We start from the raw sequence: 15,727 nt of genomic DNA on the forward strand, positions 1-15,727 counted from the left end.
GTCAGATGCAGGGTAAGTAGAGAAAAGGAAAGGTATATGAAAACCATGGTGAAGGGAGGAATGGCAAAATTCAACAACAGATGGCCTCTATTGAATGAGTGCCTGGGAAGAGGCGTAGGTTTCACAAGAATGACCAGCTTAAGTGACTGGGGAGGATTTAGTGCAAGTCAGCAGAGCTTGTTTGTTGGAGACTAGAATGAGAGAGAGGGAATCGAGTAGGCACCAAAGCTGCCTTACTCATTGAGATTACCTGGTATGTATATGAGTGGGTTTCCTCTGGATTTGTTAAGCAGCGTGTTGGTAAGAGTGGAGGAGTTTGATGGCAGGAGCAGTCCCAAGTTTGGGATTTAGCAAAGTATGGCAAGTGATAGAAAAGTGGGCAAAAAATTCCAGTTCAGAGTGGAGTAGATTTCACCAAAGGGTGTAAATGAGGAAAAGAGACTGAAGTCAGTTGCAGAGTTGATGGCCTAGGAAAGGATTAAATTGGAGAGGGATTTCAGGTGACAATTGAATCAAGAACAGGGTTAGAGTTAAGTCAGTAAACATTAAGTGCTTTGAAATGGAGCTTCTAGGGGCAGAGGGTTTTTTTGAGTGAGAAGGCCAATGTGACAGTGGCTAAAGGAATTAGTCAAGAGTAGGTCCTAGAAAGGATTGAAAGAATGATAAAAGATTATAATCAAAAAAGGGAATTACAGAATTTCTGAATCTGGAAATTTAAATCTTGTGAATGGATGACAATATTAAGGGCATAACTGTATAGTAGAATTGATATGGAGGAATAGATTATGGGAAAGGGGAATATGGGGAAGGTGTTTGAGGGGACATCAGTATTTCAAAGTCCCTAGTCACTGATTAGAGATTATAATCAGATAAGGGAATTTTGGGATTTGTGACCATTAAATTGCATCATTTTTGTGTGATTCTGAATTCAAGGGTCTGACTATGTAGCAGAGATGAACTTGAAATAGGTTGATGAAACATGAATAAGTTGAGTGACTTCGAAGTAGGGTCTTCAATGGAACATCTGTGTGTGTGTGTGTGTGTGTACATGTATCTATATTTACATAATACATATATGTGTGTTGGGTGTGTGTAATTAATTGTGTGCGTATGTATTGAAGTCCCCAAAATAGGTTCACTCTGAATAAAATCTAGCCATAGAATCACTCGTTTTCAGATAGAGAGGATCTTAGAAGTTATTTAGTCCAATCGCCTTATTTTACCACTGAGGGGACTGACACCCTGAAATATTCAAATCATTTGCTTCAGGTTCCATATCTAGATATAAAAGACTTTATATCTTAGGATGACTGATTTGTAAGTAATAATATGTAATATTAACAAAAATGATATTAAGTAGTGAGGAAAGAAAATTTTAATGCAAACTATTTATTTGTAAAATGACTTTATTTTAGAATTTGAATATGTGTCATGCCAATTTAAAGACTCTTTTTAATCTAGTTGGTCATATTTTTCTGAATATTTCTGGATTAATTTATATAATCTGTTTTCTTTTCAGTCTGCAAATCACTTGAACAACTCTCTGCTATCATTGTACCGGAAAGGAAATCCTGACATTTTACCAGAAAGTCCTGCAATTGAACAAGACAAAAATAGTCTCTCTATGCCAAAGAATGTCTTCCCCTTGACAACACCTGCTTTTACCAGGGTTTCTGAAGGTGGATGGTTTATTGATAAAACTCCAAGTGGAAAAAAAGAGAATGCTTTTTTAGACCTTTCAGATGATCAAGGCAACCATAGGAAGACAATTTCTGAGTTACAGGTATTTGCATAAACTGTTTGCATAGTTTAGGCTTATTTTCCAGGTGCATACTGTAGTTTTCCGAATCATTATCCTTAGGTGGATAGTTTTTCCAAGTAGGCATTTCTGCCATGCGAAAAAACAGTACCTTGCTACATTGCCTTTAACCTGTTGAGGTTGGGGTCAGATTTTAATGATGTGAGTGTTTTTTACTTGTTTTATGATTAGTCACAAGGAAAGAATAGGTATCACTGTAATCTGATTTTTTTATAATGCTAAGGGTGTTAAAGAAACAATATCACTAATTTTTTTTTTTTTTTGGATGGAGTATACTTTTTTCTCTTCCCTTGGCTTTGTCATCAGTAATTGGCACTGTTTTTATTAGTATGATTTAGGAGAGAGTTTGAATTTTCTTTTGTATCGTGAGTTGCTTGTTAATAGTGGTAGCTATTTAGCATCTCTGCAAAGATTGCTGTTCACTGGCTACTATAATATAGGAAAATATCTTAATATTGTTTGACTTATATTTGGTCTCTTGACAAGGGAAATTTTTGGCAAGATCATCTGTGCCCATTCTGAACTTATGAAACCAAAACTTCAAGCCTAAAAGGCTTGGATATGATTCCTCAAAACTTATCTGTTCCAGATCTGTCCCTTTTCTTCTAAGTTGGAAATTAGCTAACCTTAAGAGATGAGTCCTGAGTTTTCTTTTTTTTCTTATGCCTCTGCAATTTACTTTTATTAGCCATTACATTCAGGATATTAGTTACCATCTTAACCTTGGGCATCTTAAGCAGCTCTCTAATAGCATGGACTGTTTATTTGTTTCGCTCAAATTTCTCACTTCCAAATTCAAATCCCTCTTCATTGAAGTATATGGAAATTTTTGTGCTTTGTTTGAAATTTTAAAAAATCTGAGAATATCATTTACATTTCTGAAACAAAATAGTTTTGTGATTTAGAATTCATGACATCCAATTTAGTTACAGAGTAAAGAATTTTAGTGCTTATTTTTTAAAAAAAAACTATTACCATACTTTCTAGTGTTTTTAATGTGAATAAAGTATTGTCTTTTGTCAAAAACTTTTCTGCTTCCATTGAAGTCACTAATCTTGTTACTGTGGTCAGTTATGTTTGTAGTTTTCTTAAAATGCAACCAGAAATATGGCTTCCTTTTATTTTATAATCTTTGTGATATGTATTTTTCTTACTAGGATTTTATTTGAAGTTTTTGAATCAATATTCCTTAGAAAAAGTGATCTATAGTTTTCTTTTTGTACTTTGATTTTGCTTGGCTTAGATATCAAAATCATATTTTTGTTACAGAAAGATTTTTGGTGCTACTCCTTTATTTTTTCAAATAGCATTCTATAATTTCATAGTATTAGGATTGTTGTTTTTTTGTTTGTTTTTGCTGAGGCAATTGAGGTTAAGTGACTTGCCCAGGATCACAAAGCTAGGAAGTATTAAGTCTCTGAGATCAGATTTGAATTCAGGTCCTCTGACTTCAGGGCTGGTGCTTTAAAATTAATTGGTTGTTTTTTTGTTTTTTTTTTTTTTTTAGTAGAATTCACTTGTAAATCTATTTGATTCTAGGGAGTTCCTTAGAGAGTTCATTTTTGTCTTTGTCTAAGATAAGTATTTCCTATACTGTTTAAGCAGTTTATATTTTTGTAGAAATTCATTACATTTATTTATTTGTTTGTTTGTTTGTTTGTTTATTTTCCTGAGGCTGGGGTTAAGTGACTTGCCCAGGGTCACACAGCTAGGAAGTGTTAAGTGTCTGAGACCAGTTTTGAACTGGGGTCCTCCTGAATTCAAGGCTGGTGCGCTATCCACTGCGCCACCTAGCTGCCCCCGAAATTCATTACATTTAGATTGCTAACTTTATTGGCATACAATTGGGCAAAGTAGCTCTGAATAATTGATTTTATTTAATTAGTTTGAAATTTTTGATATTGATAATTTGGTTTTCTTTCTAATAAAATTTATCAATTTTATTTATTTTTAATTTTTTTTTAAAAGCTCCTGGTTTTATTTATTAGTTCAACAGGGTGGTATGTATGTTTTTTAAAAATTTTTTGTGTGTTTTATTTTTTGTTTTTTACTTTCTATTTTAATTTCCCCTTTAATTTTTTAGGATTTCTCATTTTGGTGCTTATTTGGCATTTTTAATTTCTTGATTTTTTTGAATTTTTTTTTTTAAAGCTGCATGATCAATTTGTGAATTTGCTCTTTTATTTTATTAAGCCTTTAGAGATACACATTTTCCCATAAGTACAGCTTTGGCTGTATTTGTTATCCTTAATGAAATTGATTATTTTTTTGATTTGTTTTTTTTTTAACTTCTCATTCTTTAAGATTAAGTTAATTGTCCTAGCTGTGTGACCCTGGCCAAGTCACTTAACCTCAATTGCCTCAGCAAAAAAGAAAAAAACGATTAAGTTATTTGCTTTACAATTACTTTTTAATCTATTCATTGTATTATGATCAGAAAGAAGAAATTTTAATATTTCTGATTTTCTACATTTGTGAGATTTTTATAAACTTAGTCGATCTTTGTGAATGTACCAAACATAGCTGAGGAAATATGTAAACTCCTTTCCATTCCCATTAAGTATTTTCCACATATCATACCTGACTTTGACTAAAAATCCTATTCCTTTTTTAAAAACTTATTTCTTGTTTATTTTATGGTTATCTAGATTTGAGAGTAAATTGGGGTCTTTTACCCTTCTAGTTTTACTGTATTTCCTCCTAGAATTCATTTATCTTTTTCCTTTAAAAATTTAGATCATTTGCTACATAAATGTTCAGTATCAATATTCATTGATTGTGGTACTTTTTACTTAAATGTAGTTCCTTGTTTGTGTTTTTATTTTGCTCAATTTTTGTTTTTGCTTTCTTTGAGAGTGTGATTGCTCTGCCTTTTTTTAAACTTCTGCGGGGGCATAATAGGTTCTGCTCTGCTCCATCCCTAATTTTAACTCAAATGTGTTTCACGTAAACTGTATATAGCTAATTCTTACTTAACAAAAGTGGATCATTCTGTGGATTCATCCCCTCTACAACTCCATGGACCTTTCAGCCAGACTGGCTTCAGTGCTTACTGCAGCCTGGAGCTGAAGCTTGGGCTGATGCCAGGTTCTACTGCCTGCCCACCAGGAAGTTGAGTTTGTATAGAGAATTTATGTATGCTAGAATTGTCTGTATCATTAGATTCTGGTTTCTAATCCATTCTTATATCCTTTTCCATTTTATGGATGAATTCATCTCATTCATATTCAGTTATAATTGCTAATTATTCTCCATCCTGTTCAATTATATGTCCTTCCCTTTCCCTTCTTTAAGAGTCACATGTTTGCTGACTAAGGCACTTTGCCTAGAAAGGTTTAACCCAGAAGTCCTTTTGGCCTCCTTGTTATGGCAATTCAGTAACATTGGTTAAATTTCTAGCTCAAATTATCTTAACTGCTATTCAGTGTCTTTACTATATTTGGTTTTAAGTTATTTTTTAATAGTTCAGGTTTTAATTTCAGTTTGTACTAATTTTTCTCATTTTTCCAATTTTCTTCAGTTTTCTTTTTTTTTGGTACCTCCTTTACCAAGCTACTGATACTTTTTTTTTTTTTTTTTTTTTTTGCATCATTCTCATTTTTCTTCCCAGTTTTTCCTCTGCTCTTTTAGTTGGTTTTAAGAGAATTTTGAACTCTTTCATAACCTGAGACCAATTCATATTTTTCTTTGAGTCTTTGGATATAGCAGTTTTGACTTTATTGTCTTCTGAGAGTATGCTTTGGTTTTTCTTGTCACCATAGCAACTTTCTGTAGTCAGACTTTTTTTTCTCATTTGCTCAGTTTTCCAGCATATTTCTTGGCTTTTCACTCTGCTAAAGTTTTGACTGTGTTTCTAAGATGGAGGGTGAACTTTCCCAAACTTAGGACCTATACATTTTCAATTCTTCCAAGGGAGTATGATCTAGATTATTCACCGCTCTCCTGGCCTGTGTGAACTCTTTTCTGCTCTAAAACTGTGATAAGGGTCCCCACTCTTCTGAAACTGCAGACTTTAGCCTACCAGTCCTCCTCCTTCTGGATCAGTACCTGAGACTGCAAGCCAGATCCATGTATGGACAATGCAAGAATCCTTCTCCTCCCCTCCTTCCCCCTCCCCCTGCCTTCCATATCATTAAAAGAATCTGTGTAATCGTCTTCTGATCACTTGTTTGACTCCCCTTACTGTCTGGGCTGAGAGGTCCAGAAGTAGCCGCAGCTACTGCTGATGCAGTCACTCCCAAGGCCTGCTCTTGGTTTGCTGGGGTTGGGGCTGTGCTGATGTGGGCTGCACTGGACTGTGTCCCAATCTCACAGCAGTGAAACAGATCTTTCCTGCTACCTTCTGAGTCAGAAAGCTTAAGGTGGAGAATTGTTTCATCCCATCCTTTTGTGGGTTCTACTGCTTCAGAATTTTTTTTTTTTTTTTGAGGAATTATTTTTAAAGTTTTTGCCCTGATAAGTCAAGGATCTTAATAGTATAGACATAATAATATAATCTTAGATATAGAGTAGTTTCTTCCTGTCTATTTAGGTATCAAAGTATTTATGTTTTAGAGAAATAAGACTTACGGGTAATCTACAAGTCTTTTTTTCTTCCTGAATTATCTTTTCCCATATATTTTTATAGTCTACCTTTTTTCACCTTGACATTGAAGTATTCAAATATAACAGTATATGCTGATTTTATTTGGAAAGACTTAACAAGTTCTTTATAGAATCTTCTCCATCCTTTTGCTCAGTAACTGATGTTTGTATATAAGTTCCAATTATTATTTGGTGACATTTTTGTAAATACATGTCATTGGGTTAATAATAATTGACAATCAATTATCCATTCTATTAAATCATGTTCCTTGTGTCTTTATGGACGTGATAAAACTTACTCTTCTGTTTACTTTTTTATTTCTTGAAGAGCACCTGTGTGTTATTCTTTGATTTCACCACAGCTTCTTTCAGAATTTTTTTGTAACAGGAATGTCAAGATTGATATAATTCAATTCCTCCAGCAAGATGTCCATTTGTAGGTGACTGGATAAGGATTTCACTTTTAAGGGTCCCAAGCATCTAAATTCTTAAAAATGCCACAAACTGTAGTATTCTTTACTTCTGTCCCTGTCACTTGAATTTTAGGAGAGCCAAAAGGACTGAGGGCCATGTTACAATTTTCTTTGGTCTAAGGGTAGTCATAGCCAAAATGTAGATTATTCAGATTGGCTAGATGTTGATGACATGCTTCTCCCTCCAAGCAAGATTGGTCTTTTTTAAACATTGGGTCTGTTGCAGAGAGTAGTCAGTTTACAGCATGGTAGAAATATCCAGAACTTATCCTCTGCCATGATCAAACTAAGGGTCATCTCCAAGCTATGATTAGACATTGAAAAAGGATTCTGTGGAAGTTCTACAATGTTATGGCATATTTAAAAATCTTTTTTTAAAAGCCTTTCTCAGTAGGAACACGTGAATTTTATGCTACTTGTCAAGTGAACTATAGATGCAAAGCAGCATGTAACTAGAATGAAGAAAGGTATGGCAAGTAATGGGATCAAAGTCTATCAGACCAGACTATAGTATATATCACAGGAATATGTTCAGAGTGAAATTGAGTTAGGTTGGTAGACCAAGAACTATAGTTTTAGGTTCAGAAGAAACATGGGTAAGGAACAAGTTCAGGAAGCATGGAATGTATACCTATCTTAGGAACATCTGGAGAGGTAAACTCTGCTGAAGTTTAATAGAACTAAAATAATTTGGATGTTTGAATTTTAGCTGGCTTTGTGTTCTTCTTAACCTACTTGAATATAATTTGAAACTTTTGTTGTCTTAGATTTTTTTAAAAAAGAGGGACAGAAACAGGTCACATTCTTGATGATATCCTTCTCTAAAGATATTAATGCTTTTTTGGGTCATATCTTCAAAGATGGCATGGATAAGTATTTTGGCATGGATAAGTATTTCAAAAACTGCATGTTAACTGACTCCTCTTACAGGTATTATTTCATTTGGTGTTTCCCTAGGATTCAAAAGATAATTCTCTTTTAGAGAGTGAAGGAAAAAGAAAAAACAGGCTTAAGAGAACCAGGAGGAAAACTGAGGATCATCAGAAAGTAGATGGAGAAATAGAAAATGTTTTGCAAAAAAAAGGTAACATTAACGAATGAATAATGGTGAAAAATGATAGTAGCGTATCATTAGATCATACTTAGCTTCAAGTTTCAAGAAGCTATCTTGGGAGAGGAGATGCAAGGTATAAGGGAGCATACAACAGAAAATATTTCCCTATCTGGTAATTTACTCAGTAAAGATTATTAAAAAGATTCCTCTTGACTTGCTCTGAATTCTTCATTATCTCTTCTTTCCTTCTTTACAGCCAGAACTCAAACTCTAGAGCTACAGATACCAACTGTGAAGTTTGAAGATGTAGGGGGCAATGATGTGACACTGAAGGTCAGTTACACTATTGAATTATCTTTCCCTTTGACTATCTTAGTGGAATCTGATATGTTTGAAACAATATTGAACTTAAATTAAAGTCAAGTGAGGTTGGATTTTGCATCTCACCTCTGATCCCTTATTTGTTGTATGACCATGAGAAAGTCACTTAACTTACTACGTCTAACAGATTTCATACCTCTAAAGCATATCTCACAAGGTTGTTATGTTGATCAAATAAAATAGGGTACATAAAATGCTTTTGCAAACTAGTATTGTTTCCTTTTTGCTTGATAGGAAATATGTAAAATGCTTATTCATATGCGTCATCCTGAAGTATACCACTATCTTGGTGTAGTACCACCTAGAGGATTTCTTTTACATGGACCTCCAGGTTGTGGAAAAACATTACTTGCACAAGCAATTGCTGGGGTAAGAAATGTTTCTGTTTCCTATTTTTCTCCTTCAATTTCTTTAATTTATTATGTGATTATATATTGTACCTAGGATATACTATAACATATTTAATATGTATGGGAATGCCTGCCATCTAGGGGAGGGGATAGAGGGAAGGAGGGGAAAAATTCGGGACAGAAGGGAGTACAAGGGATAATGTTGTAAAAAAAAAAAAAAAAAAAAAATTACCTATGCATATGTACTGTTTAAAAAATGTTAAAATTATAAAATTAATTAATAAAAAATTTTTTAAAATTTATTATGTGATATATGTCAGGAAATGGACAGTTATTACTTGAAAATTATCCTCTTGTCTTTTTTTTTCTTTATTATAAAATTAAATTGAATATGTGCCAATTTTTAAGATTGGTGATTTATTCCAGTTTAGTTTCCAGGCTTTCTATTCGCTTAACCAATGGGTAATGACCAAAATTGAAGTCTGACTACTTTTTCCTCTGGATGACTTTTTGGGTAGAATAGGATCTTATTTCTTTTTCTAATAAAGGAGTAGTTGGTAGAGGTAAGCCACCTTTAAGAGGGTCATAATTGCCCTACTTACTTTGGCTTTAAGGCTTCTCTCTTCTCGTTTCTATTCATACTTTTGTCAGTTAAAAGTGGGGGAGAGGTGCAGCTAGGTGGCGCAGTGAACAGAGCGCCAGCCCTGAAGTCAGGAGGACCTGAGTTCCAATCTGCCCTCAAACACTTAATACTTCCTAGCTGTGTGACCCTGGGCAAGTCACCTAACCCCAGTTGCCTCAGCAAAAAAAGAAAAAAAATAAGTGGAAGAGAAAGGTTTTGAGTGTATGTCAGGTCTCCTGTAGTCAGATCTCCCCCAGGTATATTTTAAAATATGTTAGCCCAAACTAGAGTTGGGAAAGTTGGCCCTTTCTGACCAGATTTTCAGGGGGAAGAAAACAGTCTTCAAGTTTTCTTTTTTTTAGGCACTGAGTCCAAAAAAACTGATGTTAAAACAGATTCTTAATTAAAATATGTTTCTTTTTCATTGGACCAGCATACAAAGCTAATATTTCCTTAGAAATTGGGATTTGAAAAAAATCAATTTATTTCTGAGGCTGATTTGAAGGAAATAATTTATTTTATAACTTAGCAGTTTCATCATCTTTTGTGTATTTCTATGCAGGAGCTTGAGTTGCCAATTCTTAAAGTAGCTGCTACTGAGATTGTGTCTGGATTGTCAGGGGAGTCTGAGCAGCAATTGAGAGCACTCTTTGAACAGGCTGTGGTAAGTCAAAGTGGCTGCTAGCTACACAGAAGCCATTTTTTTGGGTGATTATGTTCAGGTCAGGCTTTTTTCCCATTCCGTGGCATTACCAGCATTTTCTCATTCATTGAATTGACTAACAGTGGTTGCCTAAAATTTCATAGTAGTACATTGTTCCCAGCAGCCCTATGGCAGAGACAACCTGCAAGTGACTTTTAGGAGCGTTGAATGTCTAGGAGAATATTCCATATCTTATGTTGGATTTTACTTGTTGTAAAGTTGAATGTAAACTGTCTTGTGGCTAGTAGAATTTAAGTTCTTATCCCTTGTGAGAAGAAAATTCAGTTATGTTTCACTTAAAGGATCATAGGTTATTTCTGTCTTAGCTGAAATTTATGTTATTAAAGATTTTAAAAATTAAAACAACCCAAGATTATTGTAATTTGTTTCCACACTTGCTTGTTTATTGATTGTTTATTCATTGTTATGATCAGTTTATTTTTATTGTTGTTGTTGCATATAATAGTATCTTTTTTTCCCAATTACTTGTAAATATAGTTTTCAACATTCATTTTTGTAATATTTTAAGTTAAAACTTTTTCTCCCTTCCTCCTTTCCCTGTCCCATCTCCCCAAAAGCAAATAATCTGATATAGGCTATACATGTACAATCCAGTTAATAAATCTCCATATAGTCATTTTGTGAAAGAAAGAATTAGAACAGAAGAGAAAAACCACAAGAAGAAAAAACAGAAAACAAATTTAAAAACTGGAAGTACAACATTATGACCAGAGATAATAAATTCTACTGCCATAGTAGCTAAAGGAAAATATGGAAGACAGAACAAAGAGGGCAGGTGATATAGTAGATTTGATGGGAGATTCATATTAAATGAGATAGAAATAGTACACGGTAGAAACTATAAGAAAATACAATTAAATACAATGGGAAGAATGCTGTGGTGAATTTTATTTGTGACATGATTTATATTTGTAGCATTTTAATTTAAAGTGAAATTTGGATGTTTATCTTTAAAGAGACAAATATAATCTCTAGGTGATCTTGTTTAAAGAGCCTTATGCTTTATGAGAATTGCAGTGCTACCTGTTTAGCTAATAGGACATAAGATCAATCACAGTGAATGATACTTTTCCCAGGGGCATAGCTTGTTCCTTCCTTGTCCTGCTTCTTCCTTCCTTTTCCTGGCCTCAATCCTGATGCTATTCCATAACTCTTTTATTTTCTCTTCCTGTTTGATTTTTTGTATAACTGAGCAGAAGCTTGTATGCTTCGATTATGGAGATTCCATTTTGATAATTTGGTCTGTTGTAATGGATATATTGTTGGACTTGAAATAAGGACCTAAATTTGAGTTCTGACTGCGATTTTACTATCTCATTGAATATGGGCAAGTCACCTCACCTCAATGAGGCTTCTATGTGTTTTCCTCATAAACATTTATAATTTGGAAGAGAGCTAGATAACGAATAGCCAGACTTTTATTTTAAATAAGGTGTATCGATTTTGAGTAATTTTAGCTTTATTGTCAGTCACCAAGCCTTTATTAAGCACTATTGTGTGCCAGACACTGTGCTTACATCTTTCCCCACCAAACTTCTTCTGTCCTAAATCCATTGCATCTCCCCATCCAGAGGCCTAGTATTGAATGATTAAATATTTAACTGACCAGCAAGTTTCAGTTTTAAAACTCTTACTCTCTAAAACAGTATTATAAAGATGTTCATAAACCTCTTCTCCATGTTTTCTGTGATCTAGTGATACTTATTTCCTTGCTGTTCTTCACATAACATTCAGGTAGTCAGTCATTAACTATTTATTACATTCATAATGTGCCAGATACTGTGCTGAATGCTAGGAATACAAAGAAGGCAAAAAACAGTTCTTGTATTCACGGAGCTCATAATACAGTGGAGGAAACAGCAGGTAGACAAATATGTGTAAGATAAATAGAAAGTAATTAAAAAAGAAGAAACACTGGAATTAAGAGGGTTTGGCAAACCTCTTCCTGTAAGAGGTAGGGTTTTATTTGGTACTTGAAGGAAGTTAGAAGGTAGAGATGAGGAGGAGGAAGCATTCCAGCTATGGGGAACAGCTAATAAGAACGGCCAGTGTCAAGAGAACAAAGTATTCTTGGAACAGTAAGGCCAGCTGGATTGAAGAGTCTGCAGTGGGAGCTTGGAAGGTGTAAGAAGACTGGAAAGGTAAGGTGGGCCAAGTTATGAAAGGCTTAGAGAGCCAAAGGTTTTTGTATTTGATTCTGGGAGGTGATGAGTCATTAGTGCTTGTTGAGTAGAGGGATAACATAATTCTGTGCTTTAGGAAAATCAGTTTGTCAGCTGAATGGACTTGAGGTTGTTGACTGACCTGCTGGAAGCTATTAGAGCAGTTCACGTTTGGGGGTGCTGTGAGATGAGAGAAGGGCTGTAGTCAAGAGATGTGACAGGTGAAATCCATAAGCTCTGGGGAAAGATTGGATGTAGGGGAGAAGGGGAGCTGAGATACTGAGGAGTTGGGAATGACTCCTAGTTTGTAAGTTTGGGAAGATGATGGTACCTTCAACAGGAATAGGGAAGTTTGGAAGGGGAGAAGGGTTGGGGGAGAGACAATTCCATGTTAAAAAAAGTAAGATGGACATGTTAAATTTAAGATGTCTACTGGACATGTAATTTGAGAAGTCTGAAAGGCACTTGGAGATCTGAAGATAGAGATTTGGGTGTCGTTACTATATAGATAACTTTATCCATGAGAGCTGCTAAGATACCTAGGGAAGAAGTATATATAAATAGAGAGAAGAGGGTCCAGAATAGAGAGGGTACCATGGTTCATCCAAGGCATTTGGACATGACCTGAGGAAGACAACCAAGAAAAAGTAGTATCCCAAAATCTGGGGGCAAGATGACATCAAGGAGAAGAAGGTATCTTCAGGGTCAAAAGTGGCAAAGTTCAAGAAAAATGAGTTTTGAGACATGACACTTCATTTCCTGACCCAAGCATTTTCACTGACTGTCCCTTGTTTGTGGAACCCAGTACCTCCTTATCTCTTCCTCTTTACTTGTCTAGCTCCAAGTGTCAGGTGAAGTTCTTTCTGCAAGAAAGCCTTCCCAGTCCTCCTTAACCTTAATACTATCCCCAATTTATCCTGTATATATTTTGTTTGTACATGGTTGTTTGCATGTGGTCTTCCCCCATTAGAATATGAACTCCTTGAGAGGAGAGACTGTTTTTTGTCTTTCTTTATATCCCCCAGCACTTAGAACAGAGCCTGGCAAATCATGAGTGTTTAATGACATCTTTATTTTTACCAGCCTCTATTTGAAATTTGGCATTTCTTTCAGTTATTTAAAAAAAAAAAAATTATATTGAGAAAAGGTCCAAAGGTTTCAGGTGGCTGCAGAAAGGGTCCAATAAAAACTGTTAAAAAACTATTCTACATTGCATACCTTTATTTTTAACTCATTGTATACCATAACTTAATCCATTTCTTTTAAAAAAAAAAAAGTAGATAGTTTATATTCTGTATTTCAAAGTTTGCTATTTTACTTTTTTAACAGTATACCCAAAATGAGTTTCTCTGTTGATACTTACATTGAACTATTTTTCGTAGAAGTTTATAAAAAAACCCAGTTGAATTGACTGAAAGTTAATGTTTACATCATTTGCAATGATTCTGGACTTTCCGTTATTTGTCTTTTATAAAGCGTGGATTCCGAAAATAATAATGCTAACAAGTAATATATTGGGTTTTGTAGTTCAGAAAATTCTTTACATTCATTGTTTCAGTCTTTAATATAATCCTTTGAGGTAGGTGGTATATCCATTATTTCATTCATTCTCTACAGTAACCCTATGAGACAGTATGTAGGTATAATGCCAATGAGGAAACAAGCCACACAGAGGTTCAGTCACATAGACAGTAAGTGATGAGCAGGCTTCCCTATTTCTGTCAAGGAGAAGAACAATATATTCTTTTTCTTGTTCAGTTTTGAATCTTTGGCAATGTCCTTTACTTTCATTCTTTTCAGCCTCCATAACCATTCAGTTACCAACTCTTTAGTCATTTCTGCATCAATATTTTTCACATCCCTTTTCTCATGTAGCTGCCACTTGGTTTTAATACTCTTAACATATCTGGTCTGGACTCTTGCATCTTAATTGGTCTCTTTGCCTTCAGTCTCATGCCACATCCTTGCAGAACTAATCAATCCTAAAGTATAGATCAGATCATATCACATTAAGTAAATTGTACTGGTTCTCTATTACAAAGCTTCCTAAACTATGGTTTGTGATCCCATACGGAGGTCACGTAATAGAATGTGGAGGTTGTGAAATTATGACTAATTATCATAAATGTTTACTTTTCATACCTATTTTATATACCTATGTACATGGGGTGGCATAAAAATTTAATCAGGCAAAAAGGGTTTGCTAGTGAAAAATTTTTAAGAAGTCCTGTTCTATTTCTAGGATCAGTTTGATTCACCTTTATTTAGTATTTAAAAGCTCTCCTAATCTAGACCTACCCATGAATTACCTTTTTGACCTTATTGTTTAGTCAGATTGCTGGAAGATAGAAGTATAGAAGTACTACTCTGGTCCATAGCCTTGTGTCCTCTGTAGTTATTGACAAACCTTTCCAGTAGGACAGTCTCAATATGCCTATAACCATAGAAAGAATTTAGCTTCTCTGTGCTTTGGGAAAGGTTGATTGAAAAAATAGCCAACCTACTACACAATAGGCTGCAATAACTAAAAACGAAAAACAAAAACAGAACATTATTCTCATTGCTTTTCAAAATAACTGGACATTATTTGCTGAGGAATTAGGAGGAAAAACAACTAAGGACAATAGGAGACAAGATAGTGAGGGTTTGAAAATTAAAACTTATAACTGAAATAGCATTATCCAATTAGTTTATTGCTCTTTACTGGTATTACATCAGATAAAAATTTTCTTGGAGCATCACAATATTTTTAAAGAGTTTTCTAGCAAAAAATTTCTATAACCTCTATCTAAAAATATTAAGTTCATTTTATGTCTTGTATGAAAGAAGAGGATATTTTAAGCATAGAAATCAAGTAAAAATCATAATTCTGGATGGAATCATAGTGATACATGATAAATTTGGGGCTATTAATCAGATATCTCATGAAGTATCCTCTAGATACATTTGTTGGAATATATTGCTCATTGGCCTACATGCATTGTAATCATATAAAGCCTTCCCTAATGATGAAGAAAAATTGAAGGAAAACTAATAACTCAGCAACAATACTTTATACTATGTCTCCTAATAAGGCATCCATGCCAGAATCTCTAGGTTGTTATGGCTGTGAGGATAAGTCATTAAGGAAGGGAGCCCAGACTGCTTGCTCAATTCCAGGCCAACCTTGGGCTCTCTGACATGACCATTCAAACCAAAGCTGAAGGAATCGGTCCAGACTGTGGAACTGAGTGGAGTCTGACTATCAACTGAATGAATTTTTTTTTGTGAGGTTCACTTTCTGGAGACATCACACTTTGTCACCTTCCCTGGAGCTAGCTGCACCTTCTTGATTAAGAGGTCTCATTGTCCATCATGTATTTACATTCTTCTGATGTGTTCCACCACTACCCTCCCCTTGAAATTTAAGCTCTTTGGAGGTAATAATTGTTTTCATTTTGAATGTGTATTCCCATCATGGTGCTTGACACATAATAAGAACTTATTTCAGTGATTTTTTCATTTATTCATTTGAACTCCACAGTGTTACAGACTAGCTTTGTTGCTGTCCTCATACAT

General features: G+C 34.5%; 1 protein-coding gene across 2 annotated transcripts in view; it reads left to right on the forward strand.

Annotated features, from left to right (window-relative positions):
- NVL (nuclear VCP like) overlaps window positions 1–15,727 on the forward strand; it is a 75,985-nt gene that overhangs the window by 17,432 nt on the left and 42,826 nt on the right. For both annotated transcript variants that reach the window (XM_074262636.1, XM_074262637.1), the window contains exons 6-10: window positions 1,520–1,783; window positions 7,834–7,960; window positions 8,187–8,263; window positions 8,546–8,680; window positions 9,846–9,947. In XM_074262636.1, coding sequence (XP_074118737.1) covers window positions 1,520–1,783; window positions 7,834–7,960; window positions 8,187–8,263; window positions 8,546–8,680; window positions 9,846–9,947 — 705 coding nt within the window. The remainder of the gene's footprint in view (window positions 1–1,519; window positions 1,784–7,833; window positions 7,961–8,186; window positions 8,264–8,545; window positions 8,681–9,845; window positions 9,948–15,727) is intronic.

Source organism: Sminthopsis crassicaudata, chromosome 4, assembly GCF_048593235.1.
Source record: "Sminthopsis crassicaudata isolate SCR6 chromosome 4, ASM4859323v1, whole genome shotgun sequence".
In the NCBI taxonomy this organism is placed as follows: domain Eukaryota; kingdom Metazoa; phylum Chordata; class Mammalia; order Dasyuromorphia; family Dasyuridae; genus Sminthopsis; species Sminthopsis crassicaudata.